This window comes from Rattus norvegicus, chromosome 7 (genome assembly GCF_021556685.1).
Source record: "Rattus norvegicus strain SHRSP/BbbUtx chromosome 7, alternate assembly SHRSP_T2T, whole genome shotgun sequence".
Lineage (NCBI taxonomy): Eukaryota > Metazoa > Chordata > Mammalia > Rodentia > Muridae > Rattus > Rattus norvegicus.
In genome coordinates, this window is record NC_141540.1 from 123,094,895 (window position 1) to 123,117,771 (window position 22,877).

General features: G+C 46.7%; 1 protein-coding gene and 1 long non-coding RNA gene across 7 annotated transcripts in view; one reads left to right on the forward strand and one right to left on the reverse strand.

Moving 5' to 3' along the window:
* LOC103692950 (uncharacterized) overlaps nt 1–22,681 on the forward strand; it is a 28,683-nt gene extending 6,002 nt beyond the window's left edge. For 2 of the 3 annotated variants that reach the window (XR_015625801.1, XR_015625800.1), the window contains 4 exons: nt 16,752–16,869; nt 18,597–18,668; nt 21,423–21,491; nt 22,114–22,218. This is a non-coding gene — a long non-coding RNA (uncharacterized LOC103692950). Of the gene's footprint in view, nt 1–16,751; nt 16,882–17,048; nt 17,184–18,596; nt 18,669–21,422; nt 21,492–22,113; nt 22,219–22,506 lie in introns of those variants that run through there. The other variant, XR_015625798.1, reaches the window with a different exon arrangement.
* Desi1 (desumoylating isopeptidase 1) lies at nt 156–22,806 on the reverse strand. Of its 4 annotated transcripts, XR_015624120.1 has the most exons (7): nt 22,503–22,806; nt 12,505–12,680; nt 11,851–11,872; nt 10,605–10,674; nt 7,215–7,324; nt 5,685–5,807; nt 156–2,497 (listed from the first exon to the last, which is right to left on the reverse strand). XR_015624120.1 is itself a non-coding variant. In NM_001025703.1 (6 exon segments), coding segments are annotated over 6 exon segments (507 nt in total). In that variant the 5' UTR covers nt 22,591–22,773; the 3' UTR covers nt 1,677–2,403.
* Between the last annotated feature and the right edge of the window lie 71 nt (nt 22,807–22,877).

A 22,877-nucleotide genomic window follows, 5' to 3' on the forward strand; every position in this document is an offset into this window, starting at 1 on the left:
TCGTAGACTGATGGTGAGAACCACACACCTTTCTTCACTGCCCTCCTCATCCACAAGCCTTTCAACTAAGCAAAGGCAGACGGTTAATCTCAGAGGGAGACAAATGGAGAAGCCTGGGGTTGCTTCCTGCCAGGATTCAAGCAACTCACTAGAGCAGCAGGCAGAAATGAGTTTATTGCATTAGAAAAAACACCAATGAAAACCAGCAACACCTCCGTGTTAGACATAATTAGTCAGACTTCAAGGAAGTCACGAAAGAATCTCAGAGAAACACTTCAGTCTGGGAAAGTATGATGGCCTCATGCCTCCACTTCCCTTGTCCCTTGACTAACTGACCAACAGACAGGAGTGTCCAACATGTGACACGAACCACACGACTCCTTTTCCTCTCAGCTTCATGGTGCATGCCCAGGTGGAGTCCCTCCTGAGAGTCTGGCAGGGAAATGTACAGGTGGGATCTGGGGTTCCTGGCCTGGGGCTCTGGTGACACTGGACTTGCACAGGGGAGAACAGCTTGCCTTTCTGCTGAGGCCAGAGACTGTCCAGTCTTCCTATCTCTCCTAGCCATGGCCACAGACTCTGGCATGGATGGCTGCTAGACGTGACAGGAGAGAAGTCAAGCAATTAAGTGACTAAAGTCCTCAGGCAAACTTCTCAGAATATCATGGTTATTGTACTGCTATGAGGAGAAAACCAGAGAATAGCCATGTGACCGCACCCTTAGGACAGAGGTGAGAGCGCTGGGCAGAGATGCTACCAGCTAGGGCCAGGCAAGTGAAAAAGTGATGGCTTCCAGCAACCTCTACCTTCCCGGATGCCAAGCTTTGAACACTCACCCTTCTGAGCCCCACTGTGGCAACTGGGCCAACACTGAACAATCCCTGTTGGTTTCCGCTTTCCTTTGTAATAGCCACACATGCCTGCACACTGTTGAGTCTCGAGACCCATTTGGCTGTGACCTTTCAGTTCCAAAACGTCACTTGCCATCCTAGGTGGGCAAAGCCCTGGCCAGGCAAAAGGCCAGCTTTGAGGCAGAGCTCTCCACGGCGCCTACTGCTATGGCTAGTGGCAAAGACTGCAGGATGTGGGCAAGTGTGAGCCAACAGGAGCTCTTAGGGAGGAAAGGCCTGCCCCAGAAGGAACACCTGAGCTCAAGTTTCAGAAGTGGCAGGGAGCCATCCATGGTGGGGGGCTCCCCATGGATGTGGAGTCTCAGGTGCCTTCTCTGAGCTCCCTTCTCCTTATCCAGTTCCCCACATTAGCTAGTAGAAAGCTGACACCAAGGAAGGGAACCTTGAGGTTTCTCTGGAATCGAGAGTCTAGATCGTAGACTTCTAGGCTATTCCTGCCTATGAAATCCTAGCAGCATATCATTAGGGAAACACCCACTCACACCCCAACCACACCCCAAAAGGTCAGAATGACAATGGAGATAGCGTCTGTTCAAGACACATTAAGGATAATGTGAAGTCCCTATTGGAGACAACTCTAAATTTTCTTCCCACCATGAATCTACATCATTACAGTATTCTTTCTACATCAGAGACATGTTTTAGGAGAACAATCGAGTCCCCTCAACCTAGCTGACAAATCCATACTGGTTTGAGTGGCTGGCTCTACTGACTATAAATAACTGACGTAATTATTCTCAAACAGAAGGCCTGGGTCTCTGCTGCTGCAGCCTAGACCTTTATTAAAGGTGACAGGTCAAGCTATGCTGAGGAAGAGCAGCTTAGGGGTGGGCATCGAGGATTGGCACTCACAGGAGGATGAATGGCTTTCTCCTGTTTTCTCTGGCCTCACCCCTGCTGCCAGTCTCCTTTGATCCTGTTGCTCTGGCTGCTCCGGCTGTGACGGGTGGCCTTGTCTCAGGAGGAGGGGTAAACTTGTGGTTAAAGAGTTCACTTAGGTTGAGTTAGGAGCCTACAGCTGGCCCCACGTACTCCAAGTCCTTTGGTTCGTTTACGGCTAGAGGGTGACAGCTTCAGGAGAATGGACAGTACAGAACTCACCTGGGTCCCACAGGCGTGGCGACCTGGGTGGAATGTCGGCGTTCTCTGGAAAGAGGGTCCAAGGTCGGGTTCTCCCAGACTGTGACTCTTGCTTCTCTTTTAAAAAGCACCCTCTCTCTTCAGTGTGGAGGACGTGTAGGCAACAGCGTCAAAAGTGAACTCACAGACAAGACAGCCTTAATAAATTAGTGTAATACTATTAGAAGGGATGGCTTTGTTCTCTTTCTCAGGAGCGTTGTTCTACATGCGGCCTGATGAGCTCCTTCCCTGGGAAATTTAAAAAGCCGTCCCCGTTAGCTCTGATGTAAAATTATAAAATAGAAATCTGGTAGGGTTTGTTTTGTTTAAAAAGGAAAAGCCGTGGAGAGGCGGGCGGTCCCGTGCAGTCTTGTTAGCTTTGGCCATTGGGTCTGCCTACAGAGTTCCCTCCTGGAGGCTGGATCTGAATGGAGTCCAAGAAGGGCCGAAGTGCTTGTCCAAAGGGCCTGTGGAGAAACAGACATGAGCTGGGGGGATCTGAAGTGCAGCCTACCTACGGATAGGATGGGAACCTCGGACAGTGGTCTCAGCAGTGTCACCTACACTAGCTTTCTCCTTTTCTTCTGTCTTGCATGCTCTGAAACTTACTACGTAGACTAGGCTGGACTCAAATTCACAGAGATCTGCCTGCCTCTCTGCATTCCAAGTGCTGGAATTAAAGGCTTGTACCACCATTCCTCTATATATCAGTATAGATAATATACATTAGTGTATATTACCTTTGTGTGGCTTTCCACTGGAGCATGACAGGCATATTAGGAATCACACTCAAAAAAAAAAGGAATCACACTCTTGGAGAAGACTGACCTTCCCTTCCCCAGCAGCTAACAGTTATCAACAGCTCCTTGCAGGTGGGGTGGGATCTCATGTCCAACTCCCCTCTCCACACTGGGCTTTGGTCTGTTGGGCTTGGATCTGCACAAGACTCATGCATGCAGTCACAACTGCCGTGAGTTCCTATGTTCTGCTGCCTTGCTCTATCTAAAGACATTGCTTCCTTGTAAGCCATCCACTGTCTCTTTCTTAAACTCTTTCTATCCCCTCTTCTGCAGTGGCTCCTGTTCCATGTAGGGCTGAGGATTCGCTAGTTTCTCACTGGGCCTGTTGTGGGTCTCTTGTTAACCAGCATCAACTGCCACAGTTCAGATGGTTTTCCTAAGAGGGCTAGGGTTTACTAAGTGCTCCCCAACCAAGGTTCATGTGTTAAATATTGGGTCTCCGCCTGTAAACATTTAAGAGGTGGGGCCTGTTGGGTCACTGGCGACATGCCCTTGAAGGGGACAGTGGAACCTTAGCCCCCTTTCCTCCTCTTTGCTTCCTGGCCACCACAAGGAAGCAGCTTGCTCTACCATGTGCTCCCACTCTGAGTTTCTTTATCACAAGTTCAAAGATAACAGGGTCAGGTGACCATGAACTGGCAGCACGCCAAGGTAAAGTCTCCTTCTTTATAAACCGAGTATCTCTAGCGCAGAAAGCTCACTAACGATCTTCCAAATAGCTGGTCTTATGGATTTACTCCCAGGCCCCCTTCTCTGTGTGGCCCTAACATCTTATACTGACCCTGCAAGGCCTACTGAGCTGTCGTTGAACAGGCTGGCCTCTCAGAGGGGACTACAGCTTTCTGTACTGAATTGACGTACTTGTATCCTTTGTTGAAGGGACAGGGACAGTCTCATGTAGGCTAGGCTGGCCCTGGATTCCTTATCCTCCTGTCTCTGTTTCCCAAGTGCTGGGATTTCAGGCATGAACCAAAATACCTAGTTTCTTTCTGTCAATTCTTTTTTTTTTTTTTTTTGGTTCTTTTTTTCGGAGCTGGGGACCGAACCCAGGGCCTTGCGCTTCCTAGGTAAGCGCTCTACCACTGAGCTAAATCCCCAGCCCCTTTCTGTCAATTCTTTTGAAGAAAATACAAGCTGTGGAGAGAGGAGGAAGCTGAGGCAAAAGCAGAAGCAATCAGGATGACGAAGCTGGGAGTGAGCATATTTCAAAAGTAAGATTCTTCCAGAAAACAAACTGTTCTATTCAAGGTAACTGGTCATGCAAAGTTGCCAGGTACTGATGTTAATTTCTAGAGGGCACTTGGTCTGTTCTTGTAATAATAATTAGCTAGAAAATCACTTAGAAATGGAGCTGGAGGGGCTGGGGATTTAGCTCAGTGGTAGAGCGCTTGCCTAGGAAGCGCAAGGCCCTGGGTTCGGTCCCCAGCTCCGAAAAAAAGAACCAAAAAAAAAAAAAAAGAAATGGAGCTGGAGAGTTCAAGATTCCTATAACCTTAAAGTGCTCTCATACTGGGCATGGTGGTTCAGATCTTTAATCCTGGCACTCAGGAGGCTGTGTATACAGGTCTGTCCAGCTACATAGAGAGATCTTGTCTCACAGTGCCCACAAAAGAGAAAATAAAGTGGCTCACAGCACACTACGGACACAAGCTTTATCCTCAGAGGCTGCTGCCCACTCCAGCCCCCCTTTTCCTTACTGAATATGTAGCCCCAACCTAGCCTTAAACTCATGCTGCAGTTCAGACTAGTCTCAAATTCACTGTGATGCTGTTTGCCTCAGCCTCACAAGGGCTAGGATTCTAGGTGTACACCACTGTGCCTAACAGATACTGCCATATTTGAATCATCCCTAAGATGAAGGAAATAAAGTACTCGCAAACTGCTCCAAGTGTTAAACCAACTCCCACTCAGACAAGCCAGGGACCCCACCAACTGAGTTGTAACGGAAAAGGCCTTTGGCTGCTCCGTCATGCTCGGGGTCTCATGAATGGGAGGCAGGGATGTGGGGTTTCGAACATCTATCAGGTAGGAGACAATCTGAGGCCTGGGTGACTGGGTGACCCTCTGAAGGGTACCCTGTTTTCTATGTGGTTTTTTTGTTTCTGTTTTTTTGAACTGAGGAGTTGATCTGCCAGACCCCTGCTGGTCAGGAGAAAACAGAGGTAACACAGGCAACCAGAGGCAGCTTGACAGAATCAGAATAAGTCCTTTCAGGAGACGTCATCTGGGGATGGCCCATAGGCCCTTCCCAAGGCTGGACCCCATCAGGGGTAGAGGAAGCCTCTGTTGAGGGCTTTCTGAGCACTGTGAATTCAAGGACAAGAGGAACCTAGCCTTTTGAGGGTGCCAGAGCTCAGGGTGTGGATGACAGAGACAAGCCAGTTTGGAACTGGGCTGTCCTGTCACTCCAGATTCTGCCACCTACTGAAGCCTGACTTATAGATAAGCACTTTTGGGAAATGGCTTTGTGTATCAGATACTGGGGTTTTATCAAAAGCCAGTGTCAGGTGGGTTTCTCAGTTCTGTGGTGGCTTCTGTGGTGGCACCTAAACCCAGCTCCGAAGAGGCTGCAGGGTAGACTAGTGCACACTGGCAGTTGGGAACAATGGTGGCCTTCTGTGTGGAACCTGCTACCAGGCAGGTCCTACGGTTGGGAGGGAGGATTCGGCTGCCCTAGGGAAGGGGCACCAAATTTGAGGGTTTCCTGTCTTTCCTTTTCTCTCTCAGACAGGATCTCACATGACCCAGGTTCTTCTCAGCAAGTCCACTGGGGAGCTGAGGCCAGTCTGGTCCTTCTGACCGCCTCAGGTGGGGATTTTCGGTTTGCAGGGGTAGAAACAGTGGTCACACTCACGTGGAGAGAACTTCTGAGGGCAGGTCGGTGATGTAAGAAGGGATCTTCCGCCCAGTCAGGAACTGTGCCACTTCATTGCTAAAGGTGTTACAGTTGTGTTCAAAGAGGTTGTAGGCTTCTCCTCTGTACATGGAGAGAGGTTTGGAGAGCAGATGAAAAGGCCAGCAGCGTCTATATGGAGTGTCTGTGACTGTGTAGTGGGAAGGTGGGCAGAGCCTTATGTGAGGACTATGATGAGTCCTCTCAAACCTTCCAGAAGGACGGCTGTCTGTAGAGCTGGACCTCAGAGCAGTGACTCACAAGGGAAAGATGAACCAGAAATACATGGTTTCTACACAGTTCAGAATCTTTATACTCACACAAGGATCAGAGGTGAACTCTTTTTTTCTTTCTTTCTTTCTTTTTTTCGGAGCTGGGGACCGAACCCAGGGCCTTGCTAGGCAAGCGCTCTACCACTGAGCTAAATCCCCAACCCCCAGAGGTGAACTCTTAATAAAACTGTCTAGTTTTTTAAAAAAGATTTACTTTATATATATGAGCATGTGTATGAATGCATGTGTACCATGTTTATCCTACAGACTGTAAGGGCAGAAGAGTGTAACTTCTGTTAATGGAGTTATAGGCTGTTATGTGTCTCCATGTGGGCCCTGGGACTGAACCCCAGCCTTATCCTCTAAGGATCCCTGGACAAATGTTCTAGTCCTCTAAGCCACCCCTCCAGCCCCTCTTCCATCTTTTTTAGACATGTATTTTGTGTGTGTGTGTGTGTGTGTATGTCTGTGTGGAGGGGGGACATGAATACAGTAAGGGACAATGGGCAAGAGCAGGTCCTCTTTTTCCATGGTGTGGGTTTTGGAGTGTGGGCTCACACTCAAGACTGTCAAACCCTATGGCGAATGCCTGTACCCATGAGTCATCTTTCCAGGCTTTGATTCAAGTTTATTTTTTCTTTTGAGACAGTCTCTACAGCTCAGGTAGGCCTTTCATTTAAATGTAGCCAGGGATGACCTCAACCTTCTAATGTTCCTGCCTCCACTTCTGGAGTGCAGGGATTAAAAGCACATGCCAACATGCCAGTTTAGTTTCGGTGGCGTGGGGGGATTGAACCCAAGGCTTTGTGCATGATGGGAAAAGCACTCTACCAACTGAACTACATCCTCAGTCTGACTAAGCGTCTCAATCAATTAATTCAAGTTGGTATTTCATCTCATTCCTACCACTAACCCGGTTCTCCATTAGGAAAAACACTTGGCCAGAGGCGGTGGAGGACACCACTCATTGATTCTAATCAGAAGGAATGACTACAGGATTCTCACTCTTCGAGGCTTCAGCAGAAAGCATGCTGGGATGCAATGCTGGCTGTTGAAGACACATGGGCTCTTCCTGTAGCACAGTAACTTTCTCTTCATAAGGAGAGTAAAGACTGATCAGGCTGGAGCGGAGGGTCAGGGACGGCCAACCTGGCTCTGCCTTCCAGGGTTTGACTGTCTAGTGGAGCAGACAAACAGCCACCACCCTGTCCCTACTCACCGGAACAGAGACTCCCCCAGGGAGGACAGGTATTCCAGAAAGATTTCTTCTGTGACTTCTGTATTCCCCACATCAACCACAGAGTCTGGGGGCCCAAGCAATGTCCCTCCCTGAAAGAGTCAACCCAACAAAGTCACTAAGTCACCATCTTTACCGTGTTTTTTTTCTTTTTCTTGGCTGTTCTGGGGATTAAACCCAGGGCCTTAAGCATGCTAGGCAAGTGCGCTATTGCTGGGACCTCAACATCCTCTATTTAACATTTTAATTTTTTGCAAAGGGACCTTGTGAACTACAGGCTATGTTCCCATCTGTTAAATTATTTTTAGGCAGTTTTTTACTATGCAGCCCTGGCTAGCCTTGGACTCATAGGTCCACCTGCCAGTACATCCCAAGTGCTGGATTAGAGATATATACCACTGCCCAAGGCTTGAAAATTTTTTTTTTATTGTGACTTTCCTCATAAAATTACCAAAACTGTTCCGTCAGCTTCATCTTTAAGTGCTGGAACATTCTTGTCACAGGAAGAGAGCTATTTCCTGTTTGTATCAAGGTTATAGAGTGAAAAGTTGGGCTTCTGGTTGCTTGTGGGGTCTAGAAGCTGATTCCTGTGCAGGCCTCTGTGCTGTCCATTCACTCTCTTGTTAAAAAGCCAGAAACCTAGCTGAGTGTGGTGGCATAACCTTTAACCCCAGCACTCAGGAGACAGAGGCAGGCTGACCTCTGACTTTGAGGCCAGCCTTGTCTACTGTCTTACTTGTTGTAAGCTCTAGGACAGCTAGGGCTACACAGAGAAACCTATCTCAAAAAATACAAACAACAAAAAGACAGAAAGAAACCTAGAACCTTTGGTCTCCTTTTGTTCCCAGTAGATGATCACAAGGGCAGAACATGCATCTGGGCTGCAACAGGAGAGTAGAGTAGTGGGAACAGGAGCCAGAGGGCAAGCAATAGGACATCGCAGAGGGTAGACTACTCCAGAACACAGAGTGCTTGGGAGAGCCACCGACTGACAGCCTGAGCACTTCCCTTGAGGCTGACACTGTTCTAGGCACTGGGGAAGGGAGACCTGGTGAGCAGGAGCAGTCATGACAGTTACGATAGCCAGAGGACAATACCTAATGTTCTGATGAAAAAGAGGTCACTATGGCAATTCCTACTGCTCACCAATGACAGATATGTATTGAGAACTTACATGCTACATCTAAGCTAGACAATGGGAGCACAATGTATACAAAACACAAGAGTTCTGTCCTCATGAAACTTAAGTTTATTAGGGAAGGTAGGTAAAAATTGTATACTCCAGTCAATCATGACAAGCGGAGATAAGGGCTGTGCTGGAAAAAATTGCAGAATGTCGTTTGTTGGTCCTTGTGGCAGGGGGAGGGCCAGGCTAAGATCTGCCTGAGGGAACTGATACCCACTCAGACCTGAAGGACAGAGAGGTGCATCCGGGTGAAGGATTAGAGAGCTAAGCTGAGGCTGGAATCTTGTTTTAAATGGCCAAGCAGGAAGAGGGCAGAGGTCAGAAGACACAACCTGGGGTTGGGGATTTAGCTCAGTGGTAGAGCGTTTGCCTAGCAAGCACAAGGCCCTGGGTTCAGTTCCCAGCTCCGGAAAAAAAAAAAAAAAAAAAAAAAAAAAGAAGACACAACCTGAAGAGGATGGTTAGAGAGGAATCCAGAGGCAAGATCAGAGGGGGTCATAGAAGACTCTGGCTGAACCTTCTAGATAAACTGGGAATACTCTGAAAACTGGAATTCCTTAAAAACAAAACAAAAACCCCCAGCATCTAAAACTCACCACGTAGGGAACAGTGGTACACACCTTTAGTCCCAGCACTCAGGAGACAGAGGCTGGTTTTGTGAGTTCAAAGCCAGTCTGGTCTGTCTAGAGTTTCAGGACAGCCAGGGCTACACTGTCCCAGCACCATGGTGGTGAAGAGGGGGAGATCAGGAGCTCAGTCACTCATCTACATGGTGAGTTGGATGCAAGCGTGGTGGTGCATTTCTTTAATTGGGAGGCAGAGGCAGGAGGATCTCAGATTTCATCTTTAAAAAAAAAAAAATTCTGTCTGCAACATGGAAGACAGAGGGAAATCTAACTTTCATAGGTCCAGTCCAACAGGAAGTGCTAGCTCTTGGGAAATGGGACAAGATGAGAGAGGTAGTCTGTCTTCAGAACTGACTGGATTTTGGGTGCCATCACATCTGTGACCCTGAACTGGAGGTAAAGACAACGGGCATCAGGAGGCTCCAGGCTCTCCTCAGCTGCACCGTGGTCTCAAAGCCAGCCTCAGTCATGAGACCTTTTCATTTTAAAAAGAGGACACAAAAAGGAGTGACCAGGCTTAACGGAAGACTTAGAGAGTGCTCAGTGAGAAAGTTAAGAATGACTTCCTACTTATGATAGCAAAATGAACGGCTGGTCTTTGCTCAAGGACATCCCATGACAATCCTGAGATGGCTGAGAGAAATGCTCTGAAAAGGACACAGGTATTAGAATCAGAAAGGTCACGTGAGAAAGGAGCAGGAGGAGGGCAACTGAGTGGGTTAGCTGCTAAGGGTGCTATGAACGAGGACCCTTCTTTCTTGTCTCTCTCCTGCTCTCCCTACCCCCAGTGCCGAGGAGGGAACACAGGGCTTTCATGCCAGGCCAAGTGTTCACTGAGACATACCTCCAACTACTGAAAGCATTTAAGGCCCCTTTTCTTTCTTTGGCTTAACACTTTTTAAATATTTATTTATTTGTACCTACATATGCACACATGCAAAGTGGTCAGAGAATAACTCATAAAAGTCACTAAGTGAATTGAAGGGATCAAATTCAGGTCATCAGACTTGGTCGATAGCAAGTACCTGCACCTGCTATCTACCTCATTTCATCAGCTCTGTTTTTCTTTTAAAAAAATATATATATATTTGTTTGTTTGTTTGTTTTGCTTTTTGAGGCAGAGTTTCTTTGTGTAGCCCAGGCTGTCCTGGAACTAGCTCTATAGACCAAGCTAGGCTTGAACTCACAGGGATCTCCTTGCCTCTGACTCTGTGGAATTAAAGTGCTGGGATTAAAGGTGAGCACCACCACTGCCTGGCTATATATACTTTAAATTTAAAATAGATTTTTATGTGTTTTGCTTGCTGTGTATGTCTTTGCACTATCTGCATGCAGAGCCCGAGCCGGGCATTGGGTTCCCTGGAACTAGAGCTACAGAAGTTGTTAGCTGACACATGGATCCTGTGAACCACACCCAGGTCCTCTGGCAGTGTACCACCACAGCCGGCTTAAACGCCAACACGAGGAACTGCCACAGGCCAGAGGCACACGCTAGAAGCCAACTTCTCGGGCTATAGGAACCCCCTCCCCACACATCTGCAGGTAAGGGGAGACACTCACCGGGGTACAGCTGGAAATACCGCTGCTGCCGAAGAAGAACTCATCCTTGTGTACAACTATAGAGGTATGCCTGCCACAGAGAGGACAGTGAGCCAGGAATTCAGTGTCTCCAGGAAAAGCAAGTACCACATTACAGTGACAACGATGTCTGCTCCAAGATGTCAGTCACCATGGTAGCCAATTTTATATTAGCCAGATGAAGACATGAATTAAGATATTCTCAGTGTTCTTCTGAATCTGGGATGACTGATCTGGGACTGTTCCTACCCTCATACCCAAATTCACAGATGGCCAATGGAATAGGCCATACATGGAACTTAAACACACTTTTTTTTTTTTTTTTTTTCCGGAGCTGGGGACCGAACCCAGGGCCTTGAGCTTGCTAGGCAAGCGCTCTACCACTGAGCTAAATCCCCAACCCCTTAAATACACTTTTAAGTGTTTAAAGATGACATACAATATCTAACATGATGTAAATGCCATTAAGTCATCAAGCTCTACCATTTAGGGACTAATGTATGTTTAGGACAAGTACTTTCCAGAATGTTTTCCTTCCTTTCCCCTTCCCCTTCCCTTCCTTTCTCAGTCTACATAGCCTTGGCAGGCCCAGAGCTCCCTGTGTAGAAAAGACTGGCCTCGGAAGCGCAAGGCCCTGGGTTCGGTTCCCAGCTCCGAAAAAAAGAACCAAAAAAAAAAAAAAAAAGAAAGAAAGAAAAGAAAAGACTGGCCTCGGGGCTGGAGAGATGGCTCACAGTTAAGAGCCTGATCTTCCTGAGGACCTGGGTTCTTTTCCTGGCACCTACATGGTGGCTCACAACTCCCTGTAACTTAAGTGTGAGGGGATCTGACACCCTCTTCTGGCCTCCTGAGCACCAAGCACATATAGAGTACAAAGACAGCTATCTATCCATACACATAAAAATAAAGATTAGGCCAGCTGAGAGTGGCATACACCTTTAATCTCACCATTCAGAACTCAGTACTTGGGAGGTAGAGGCAAGCAGATCTCTGTGAGTTTGAGGCCAGACTGGGCCAACAGAGCAAGTTCCAGGATAGCCAGGGATACACAGAGAAACCCTGTTTGAAAACTAACAGCCCCCACTCCCCAAATATTAAAAAAAAAAAAAAAAAAAAAAAAAGGCTATGGGAAACTGAGAACCAAGAACTATGCTTTGAGCCTGGAGTGCAGAGACAGTGAACTGGGTGGTGACACAGAGCAGTCAATGAGGAGTCCCACCACACTTACCAGATTCCTTCCAGTTGTTTCCCTGTGGAGAAAAGGAGAGATTTAGCCATTTGGGACAAGACTGAGTGCCTTCTCAGGCTGAGTAGATTTAGAACTCACTCAAACCAGGAAACAACTGTGAGAAACCTCCTGGAGAATGTTCTAGACACTGCTCTCCTCTATATTCAGGAAGTTCAGAAGCCATTTTGCTTTATCAGAGAGCATGTTCGCTTATCCTTGTTTCCCATCTGGGATTAAGTCAACTATGTCTTTCCAACCTCTCTGTGTCATCTACAGCAAACCCAGAGTAAATCTGGAAGATGTTACCTACTTCTCCAGTAAGGTGTGATTCTTCAGAAAAGAATGGAGCCAAGCTAAATGCTTTGTGTTTTACAAAGGCAATGCCTGTGTATTTGGTGCCAGGGAAATGAATCCAGGCATACAAACATTGCTAACCACGTGCTCTCCCACTGACCTACACTTGGGGCCTATTTTCTTCCTCCACCTACCAACAATCTTAGGTGTCAAAATGCAAACACAGGCTATCCTACCTTTAGATGCTCAAAGTCAAGTGGAAAGAGACACACACATAAATAATTAACTAAAACACCGTGATGATAGGCACTGAAACTGTGGTAAAAACAGGGTGCTATGTTAATAAAGATAAAGAACTACCTTCAAGAGCCTGAATTCAACCAATGAAGGAGCGAGCAGGGGCAAAGCTGGGCGTATCTGCCAGAGAGAACAGTCTGTGCAAACCGTGAAGACTGAGCTTCTGCAGGGCAGAGGGCAGGTGTGGTGATGGAACAGTGGGCAGCCAGCAGGCCTGTGGCGAGGCAGGGTGGCCTGGCCTGAGTAGGAGAGTACTCTGGTCAGACCCACGTCTTAAAAATTTAAAAAAAATTATCTTTATTTTTTAATGTACATTGCTGTTCTACCTACACATACGTCTGTGAGAGGGGATCAGAGCCCCTGGAACTGGAATTATAGATGATTCTGAGCTGCCATGTGGTGCTAGAAATTGAACCTGGGTCCTTTGGAAAAATAACCACTGAGCCTTTCCCCAGCCCTTACTTGTAAGTTTTACATGTATTTATTTAAGACAGTGCACAATGCCACAGTGTACACATGGAGGTCAGAGGACAGTTTGCAGGAGTCAATTCTGCTTTCACCATTTCAGGTTACCATCAGGCATCTACACCCACCGAGCTGTCTTCTGGCCCAAACAAATGACTAGCAGTCTATTTTCATTTGATTGTAGTGCTGGAGATCAATTCTAGGGCCTTGTGCATGCTAGGCAAGTACTCTAGCACTGAGCCCTGCTTAGTTTTGCTTGAAGCAACATGCGGTATAGCTCAGGCTGGCCTTAAACACAAAGTGATCTTAGCTCAAATTCTTGATGTTGAGATTATAACCATGTATCATCAAACCTAGACTCCCATGTGTGTGTGTGTGTGTGTGTGTGTGTGTGTGTGCGCGCGCGCGCGCCTGCGCGTGCCTGTGCGCTCATGTGTGCGGAGGCCAGGGATTGACATTAGGTATCTTTCTGAATCACTCTCCATCTTGTTTTCGGTACCACATCTCTTAATGAGCCGGGCATCCCTGATTCAGGTAGGCTGGGAAGTCAGAAAGCCCCAGGAATCCTCCTGGCTCCACTTCTCCAATGCCAGGGTTACAAGTGTGCACCGCCACACGTAGTACGTGCTGCTCTTCCACAGGACTCAAGTTGTTTCCCAGCACTGATATGGGGTGGGGTGAGACTAGCTCAAGGATATCGAATGACCTTTTCTGATCCCCTGGGCACTTGTACACATCCACAACAGACATACCACTTAGATATACGTAAAAACACATCTTTAAAAAGGGCCAGCAGAGGGGCTGGGGATTTAGCTCAGTGGTAGAGCGCTTGCCTAGGAAGCGCAAGGCCCTGGGTTCGGTCCCCAGCTCCGAAAAAAAGAAAAAAAAAAAAAGGACCAGCAGAATGACTCTGAGGATAAAAGGCACATGACACCATGCCTGATGACCTGGATGCAATTCCTGCATCCCACATGGCAGAAGAAACATTGAAAGTTGTCTTCTGACCTTCCACATGCATGTATAGTACTTATATACACACTAAACTAACTTAAAGAAGAAAAAAGATGTGTGGTAGTAATATGGGTATAGTGTAGTGACACTATGTTTATAATCCAGCATTTAGGAAGCTGAGGCAGGAGGAGCAAAAGGTTAAAGCCATCGTCATCAACATAGTGACTTTAGGGCTAGCCTAGGCTATAAAATGCTGTGAGAGATGTGGAGAGGATGAAATGGAGAGAAGAGTTAAAGAACAGATTAGAGGTCAAGGATAAACCTACAGGAGATAACACACACAGCACACAGAAGGACAGACAAGGAGACAACACACACAGCACACAGGACAGGCAAGGAGACAATACACACAGCACACAGGACAGGCAAGGAGACAGCACACAACACACAGAAGGACAGACAAGGAGACAACACACACAGCACACAGAAGGACAGACAAGGAGACAACACACACAGCACACAGAAGGACAGACAAGGAGACAACACACACAGCACACAGAAGGACAGACAAGGAGACAACACACACAGCACACAGAAGGACAGACAAGGAGACAACACACACAGCACACAGAAGGACAGACAAGGAGACAACACACACAGCACACAGAAGGACAGACAAGGAGACAACACACACAGCACACAGAAGGACAGACAAGGAGACAACACACACAGCACACAGGACAGGCAAGGAGACAACACACACAGCACACAGGACAGGCAAGGAGACAGCACACAACACACAGAAAGACAGACAAGGCAATGAAGGATGTAGGAACACAGGTGACCTCACCCACTCACTGGAACTGTCAACTCAAAGGCTTACAGATTGCTACGTGTCACCCTCATCTGCTCAAGGATGAAACTTGGAAGGAGAGTGGCTGTCTAAACCTCCTGTGTTATGTACCATTTCCCTCTCTAGGTAAATTAAGGATTCCAGATCTCTCTCTCCCCCTCTCTATTTCTCTCTGATCTGGAATTCAAAGACCATTCTTTACATCTAAACGTTCTTGTTTGTCCTGGGGGGATGAACATGAAGTCCTGTACATGCTAAGTGGGTACTCTACCACTGAACTATACTCAGAGGCCTAGATTTATTTTTTCTTTTCTGAGACAAGGTCTTATATATTCTAAGCTGGCCTCTAACTTGCTATGTAGCTAAGGATGACCTTGAATTCTGATCTACTTGCCTCCCACCTCTACTTGCTGGAATTAATGACATCTATCATGCTTGGTTTAGGGGACCCTAGGGATCAAGCTCAGGGTTTTGTGCATGCTAGATAGCACTCTGCCAATGGAGCCACAGCCCGGACCCATTCTCACATATTTCAAATGTTACCTAGTGCATTTTATGAAGTCATTTTATGAAGATGACGAAGACCTGCATTTTGTCTAGTATAAAAAGACAAGGCAAGATGTGAAGACGGGTTCCTTGGAGATACCCAGGTAGAGAGGTGAGGCTTGCTGTGGTGGAGCCTACCCTTAGGGAGAAAAGGAGGGAGACTATGGTCTTGTCAAGATGAACGGCATGGGAGAGCAGGCTTACCTGAATCTGAAGTTTTGGGGCAAGAGTAGGATGGGAGGTGAGGTGGGGTAGTAACATGAAAGCAGGGCACAGAGCCATTTGGGGACGTGGATTAGACTCAGTGGATATTAGCACAGCATAGAGCGGATTATTTCCCACTGGGATTTTCTCAGCAAGCTGGAGGGAGAATGGGTAGTCACGTGGCTTCGTGTCTCTAAACCTATTGGCACAGCCAAGGCACTCATTCTGAGGTCTATGGAATATGGATACAGAAAACAAACAGAATGTGTGGATGGCAGCTCTATTATGGATGACAGGAAGTCTAGGGCAAGGTATGCTACCATCAGCCTTCGCTGTACAGAGTTAGGAGGTCATAAAAGTCTTGGGAGAGCACCCCTTGCTCCTTATCCACAGCGCTAGATAAACATATAGACACAGAGGCTCCATCAGCCCCAGTATACTGTTGCTGCTATGCAAATGCCTATTAATAAGAGTTAAGTGGACGGCAGTGATGGAACTCCAGAGACATGCACCTCTTTTTTTTTTTTTTTTCTTTTTTTCGGAGCTGGGGACCGAACCCAGGGCCTTATGCTTGCTAGGCAAGCGCTCTACCACTGGGCTAAATTCCCAACCCTACATGCACCTCTTTGCAGGTGGCATTTAGCTTCTGTGTGGCAGGGAAGGAAACACATTAGCTCTTTGGTATAAAACAAGTGCAGCCTGGTTCACTCTGCACAACCCTCCCCTAGCAACAAAGTGGTTTAACTGGCACTTCACCAACAGTAAGTGTTACCTGGAAACATGTTTATTCTCTGGGAAAAAGTAAAAGAAGCATTTGTATAATGTAAGTAGGTGTCGAAGTCAATATCATAAGATGCCTACCAGCAGAGGGGTTTACCCTTCTTGTCTGTGGGGAGAGAAGAGGTACCAGGAAATCACCATGTTAATGTTCACTGAATATGACTATGTCAGACCCTAGGGTTACAGCAGAGCTCTTGCCTCATGGAAACTCCAGTGCAGCTGGGGGGTGCACAAGATTGTGTGTGTATGGATGAGAAAACATGCAATTATAAACAGGATAATAAACACTCCCAGGAGCGTATAGATGGTATCAGCACAGGAGAGCGGCCTGTGAGCAAGACCGGGAGGTGGGGTTTAGGAAAAGGTTTGTAGAGTTGACATCAGAACTGAGATAGCAGATAACTGAGCAGAGCTTAGGCAGGCCAAGAACTGGACAGAGAAGGTTCCTGGGGTGGTAATGGGGCCTACAGGCTGTGAAGAGAGACCTGAAGGTACTTTGTGTACTTGGCAGTGGAAACTCTGAGGCTCTGCGAGAGGAAAGCCCCAATGGTACCTGTGTTGGTGAGCTGTACGTCAACTCAACACAAGCAAGAGTATTGGAGCCTCAATTGAGAAAACGCCTCCATGAGGTCTGGTTGTAGGTAAACCTGTGGGGCACTTTCTCAATGAGTGATTGATGGGGGAGGGTACAGGCCATTGTGGGTGGGGCCCCCCCTGGGCTGGTGGTCCTCTGTTCCTTAATAAAGCAGGCTGAGCAAGCCATGTAGGGTAAGCCAGTAAGCAGCACCCCTCTATGTCCTTACAACAGCTCCCCCTCCAGGTTCCTGCTTAGTCTGAGTTCCTGCCTTGGCTTTCCTCACTGGACTGTGATTCAGGGTATATAAGCCATACAACTCCTTTCCTCCCCAAGTTGCCTTGGTCATGGTGTTTCACCACAGCAACAGTAAGTCTGACTAGAACAGGGTTTCTTCTTCTTTGTAATAACAAAAGCAGATTTCTGTTGTACTCTAATGTAGGAAAGCTGGTGTCAAATGTGTTGTGTTAAACATGAGGGGGCAAAGTGAGGCTGCAGACGTTAAGCAGGAGAACACAGAGCCCTGCAAGCCGCGTTCATTTACATTTTGCAGAAAGATGCAGGATTACCATTCCCTCATTCCTTCAGTGGATATCAAATAGTTGAGCACACAATGAACAATAAAAACGAAAACAAAGAACAATAGATTGCATTAAACATAAAAAAAAAAAACCTCTCAGATTTGAATAACTCCTATTTAATGTCCAAGTCTGAGTCATTCCTATGATCAATACTGGTATGGCGGGTATAGTTTGGTGAGGGCCTGGTTCAGCCCCACATCACCCACGGGTGCTCATACCCCTTAAGGAGCACTGGCTTTCGACTGTCACCGGGGTACTCTGAGGAGCGAGGTTCTCTGCCTCCAGGAGTTGCAGCCTCCTGCTGTAAAGACTCAAGTAGTTGCTGCATTTATCCTGGTATGCAGCTGCTATCTCTTTTATATGGCTATCTAATTTTATACATCCATACACAGTACTTTTCAAGAAATTAACACCTAAGAGTCAAGCGTCTCTGTTGCTACTATTGAAGGAGCTAAGTATAAAGACCCAAATAGGGGGGTTAGAGAGATGGCCCAGTGGTTAAGAGCACTGATTGCTCTTCCCGAGTTCCTGAGTTCAATTCCCAGCGCCCACATAGTGGCTCACAGTCATCTGCAATGGGATCTGATGCCCTCTTTTGGTGTGTCTGAAGACAACACCAGTGTACCCACATACATGAAATAAATCTTTAAAAAATAAATAAAGCCTCAAGTTAGAAATGAAACATGAAACACTTGTTAGCCTAGTTCAAAAACCAATTCCTGGGCTGGGGAGTGGCTCAGTAGGAAAAGGTGCTTGCCCTGCAAGCCTGAGGACCTGAGGCAGCAGGACTGGGAGCTGGAATCCACTGTTAAGCTGCATCTTGAGCCCTACCTTATTCCCTCACCCCTCTCAAGCCTCTGCACTTATCTCTACACACCTGTTCACAGAAAGAGGTCATGAAATTTAAAGAGTAGCTAAAATTATTAGGAGGAAGAGCTGAAGGACAATTTTAATAGCTAATTATATTAGCCAAGTAGTGACATGGGGGAAAAGGTGCAATTAAGCTGTCCACGCAATTAGAATGCCGAGGAGAACTGTGGTTGGTGAGGTACTGCAGAACAGTTTCATGGGAGGCACATGTCCTCAAAGTAGGACAGGATGGGGCTGGAGAGGTGGCTCAGTGCTTAAGAGTTTAAAGGACCCACATCTGGTTCCCAGCCCATGTCCTGTGGTTAACAACTGCCTGTAACTCTCGTTTCAGGGAATCCAGGGCCCTCTTCTGGCCTCCATGGGCACCAGCAGACACGGCATACACTCGGACTCAGATTTTCATGTGTGTATAACTAGAGTCTTTATCCACTAGACTATCTCCCCAGCCCTGAAATGTGTTTTTTTTTAATTTTTATTTATTACTATATACTCTCACATGTAGCATATAGGCACGCAAAAGTAAAGCTAAGTCATCAACCGGACAGGATAATTTAGTGAAATCTAACTGTGTTATTTAAGTCAATCATGAACCATAACAGAACTGGATGGTCTTTAAGTTGTTATTTTAAAAAGTAACTTTATTATTATTTACTTATGTATACAAATGTGCACCTGTGGAGGTCAGAGGTCCCCCGGAGCTGGAGTTACAGGCACTTGAGTTAGCTGACGTAAGAACAGAGCCATCTCTCCAGCCCCAAGGTTAAGATCTTCTATTGGGAAATTTACATGACTAAAGGGACAGGAATTTACTTTGGGAAAAGGAGGGCAAAGGAGGATGGTCACTGTGCTAGAAGAGTAGCACAGACACTGAGCCTAGGGCATTTTCAGTAAATCTTGGGACATTTGTCAAAGGACACCGTTAGACTTTTGAACAAGGAACCCACTTCAGTCACGAGGGACCATATTACCTTGGATAGTTGGTATTAGCAAAAAGATGGTGAAATAAGTTCTGTGTCCATAACCCAGCTCTGTAACTTGTCTGCTGTGTGACTTGGGGCAGATCATGAGACCTATTTCATAGAAGTGTGGTAAGGATTCTAGTGCATGCAACTCAGGAAAAGGGGGTTGGGGTGGCTGGTTGGTGACAGGTACTCAATTATTGTGTTATATACTTCTAGAAATCCTTACAAAAATAAGTAAACACATTATTTTTATCATGTTTACTGTTTGTGAGCATGACCATGCGTGTGCTCACGTTACCCTTGGGTGATGTGAGAAGACAACTTTTGGGATTCAGTTCTCTCCTTAGGTTCTTGGGATCAAAGTCAGATTTGGCTGTCAGGCTTGGTGACAAGTGTCTTAACCTGATGAGCTGCCTTGCTGGCCCATACAAATTAATGTTTTAAAAAGTTCAAATATAGGTGGCGTGAAGGTGCACACCTTTTAATCCCAGTACTCAAGAGGCAGAGGCAGGTGGATCTCCGTGAGCTTAACTGCCAGCCTGGTTTACAAAGCAAGTCCAGGACTGCCAGGGCTACACAGAGAAACCATCTTGAAAAACAAACGAATAAACAAACAGTTCAAATATATTTAGGAATGAGAAATCAGTATATGGAAACTAACTAAATTAGGTTATATACCACTTTAAGGTTGGTGTATCTGAAAGGGAAGAATGCAAAGGCGATTTCTATTTTCTATTTTTGTTTTTGTTTAATATTTTAATGTGTATGTGTGTCTTTAACTTTAGAAAGTAATGTCTATAATTTTCCCTAACTTTTTGTTTTACAAAGTGAATAATACAATACAGGAAAAAAGAACAGCCAGGCCTTCCGGCTCTAAATCTTGGCTGGTCAATCCTTTTATCTACAATACTCTAACTCCCTCATCACTCTCAAAGATGGCTGCTTCTTCCTCATCCTATATTTCCAGCCTAAAAGTCACAGCTTCTGAAACTGTTCTTCAAAATGAGTCTCTCATATTATTTTCTACCTTGCATTCAGCACAGATCATAATTTGCTTTTAAATTATTTTTTTCAAAGATTTATTTATTTATTATCTATATGTACACTGTTACTCTCTTCAGACATACCAGAAGAGGGCATCAGATCTCATTACAGATGGTTGTGAGCCACCATGTGGTTGCTGGGATTTGAACTCAGGACCTCTGGAAGAGCAGTCAGTGCTCTTAAACACTGATTCATCTCTCTAGCCCTCACAATTTGTTCTTAATTTAATAAATATTTCCTACACTAGCTAGCTCCATGTCTGCAAACATCTACCCACCTTCGTTAAACATTAACACAAACATCAGCACTTGCTAAGCCCTCGACTATTTGTTTAATGAAACAATATCTATTGTCTCTTTCAGCTAAGGACAGTAATTATTAGGTTTTAGGACAAAAAAAAAATCAGTCTGGAGGGTACTTTATGGGTCAAGGAAACAAATGATGCCTTTCTGTGGTAAAGCTAAAGAAATGGCTGCCGAGGAGCTTAGCTGGGACCTGACACAATCTATCAATGGCTCAATCGGTCCCCAAACGATGTGAAGAATACTTTGAAGTTTTGCTTTCAGATCTGCCTTACTTTCCTCTCAGGTGTGCTGAAGACTGAACTTGGGCTTTGTGCATGTTAGGCAAGGGCTCTGCCACTGAGTCATGACTGGACCCTGAACCCTGCCTGCAATCCATGACTTAGGTCCAAGCCTCTCTCTAATGATAATGGGCTGGCTACATAAAGAACGGTATGAAATACAAATTACAAATACAGATTTCCAGAGACTCTGATTTAGTATTCGTGAAACACGGCTCTATGATTTACACATATAAAGGTTATAAAATGGGCACTTATTTAAAAGTACGAAATAGTTTAGGGCAAAGTCTCCTTTCACTCTGCTTCCATTAGCTACTGGCTACCAGTGTCTTGGTAGAGGAACTGTTTCGACCTGATGATCTCCCACAGATCTCTTTTCACTCCCACAGATGTGTGTGTGGCCTAGCTTGTTAGTCTTGAACCCACAGCCCTCTTGCCTCAGCCTCCTTAGTACTAGGATTATAGGTTTGGCCCACCCCAGTTGGTTTTAATAGTTTTTTCAGTTCCCCTCAACTCCTGCCCCAATCCCATTTAACAATGTATGTCTGTTTTTGTTTTCGTGTTACAGATCAAACCCTGGGACTTGCAGCATGCCAAGCAGGAACTCTACCAGTGAGTGAGCAGTATCCTCAGTCAGGTATTTGTGTTTTTAAAGAACATTCTAGATGATTCTGATGTGAAGTCAAATTTAGAAACCACTCACTGCCCCAGGGTTAAAGGATTAATTAAGTTCAATTCAATGACACATCACAAATGGATGCTCTCAAAACTTGCCTTGCTTCCTTGATCCCTGCCCCTTGTCTTTCCTAAGAACTAGCCTTTCTTCCAATGTCTCCAGGAAACACTATAGCTATTCACAGAACCATGCACAACTATGTCATTTTCAATCCCTGAAATCCATTCTTGTCCACCATTACCTGAAATGACAAACCTGACAAATCCTATATGACAGACATTTTGGTATTTGACTTGAAGTTGGAACTACACTGAAGGGCTGCTTTTCTCTCTCAGCATTAAATCATTTGAACTGAGCACAACCGATATACTTTCCTTTACTAATCCTCACTGATACAGCATCCTGTCCTCCCCCAGAATCGCTTTCTTACCATCTGGTCAAAAGCAATTAACTGTTGAGCGAAAATTGCATTATCCGACAGAATGTAATTAGTTCCAAGTTCTGGCTCAGGGTGACCTGACTTGACCTAACCTGGAGCTCAAGCCCTAGGCCGCTCTAGCGCTCCCTTCCTATCCACTCCAAGGACTGCAGAGGGAATTTCCTTTTGGCGCGGAGGGCAGTCGCTCCAAGGGACACCAGCGAATCTCGTCTGGAGTGTCGCTTCCACCACCAGGCACACGAGCTGGAGGTATCCTCACTTTCTCTACTTTGAGCCAAAAAGCAGGGTTCCCTGGCTTCTTGGGGAACCCATCAAGATCAGTCGGCTAACCCCAGTCCCTAGCTGAAGAAGAGCTTGCTCCTTGGCTTAGACCATGAAGCTGAAAAGGGGTTCAGGGAATCCCACCTCACTCACATTGCCCTAATGGGTCTTTTCTCCCACCCTTGAGCTCCTCTTCCCCCCCCCCGCCCCCGCCCCAGGAGATCCCTGCCGGCGGCCACCTGCCTTCTTCCCACTGACCCCAGTCCCCTCACCCAGCATGATGGGGCTGAGCCGGCGGGCCAGGCCCTTGGACAGGTCGTACACGTAGAGCTTCACCGGATAGAGATTCGGCGGCTCCATCAGGACCCGTGGCGGCGGCCACGATGGCCCTCGGGCACCCGGCAGCGGCTTGGACCTTCCGGTACCCGACCGGGGTGGGGAGAGGAGGGAGCGGGGGACCGAGCCCGGGCCCGGCCTGAGGGCGGGGGAAAGGCGGCCCTGCGCTGCTCGCGCCCCCACACCCGCGACCGGCAACGACTACTGTGAGGTGACAGAGAGAGAGATCCCAGAGAATCCGCACGGAACAGGGGAAAGGGGCGGGGACGCACTTTCACGCATGTGCGTTCGGTGCTGACGGGCTGCGGGGG

What these genes read in the sequence shown, in the direction of transcription:
- Desi1 (XM_087557462.1), bottom strand. Translation starts at nt 22,590, where the DNA reads ATGGAGCCGCCGAATCTCTATCCGGTGAAGCTCTACGTGTACGACCTG. An exon ending in CTGGGGGAGTCTCTGTTCCG is followed by an intron (nt 5,875 to 7,214) that starts GTGAGTAGGGAC and finishes CCCACTACACAG; the next exon opens with TCACAGACACTCCATATAGA. An exon ending in CCCTCAGAAGTTCTCTCCAC is followed by an intron (nt 2,498 to 5,684) that starts GTGAGTGTGACC and finishes GTTTCTCCACAG; the next exon opens with GCCCTTTGGACAAGCACTTC.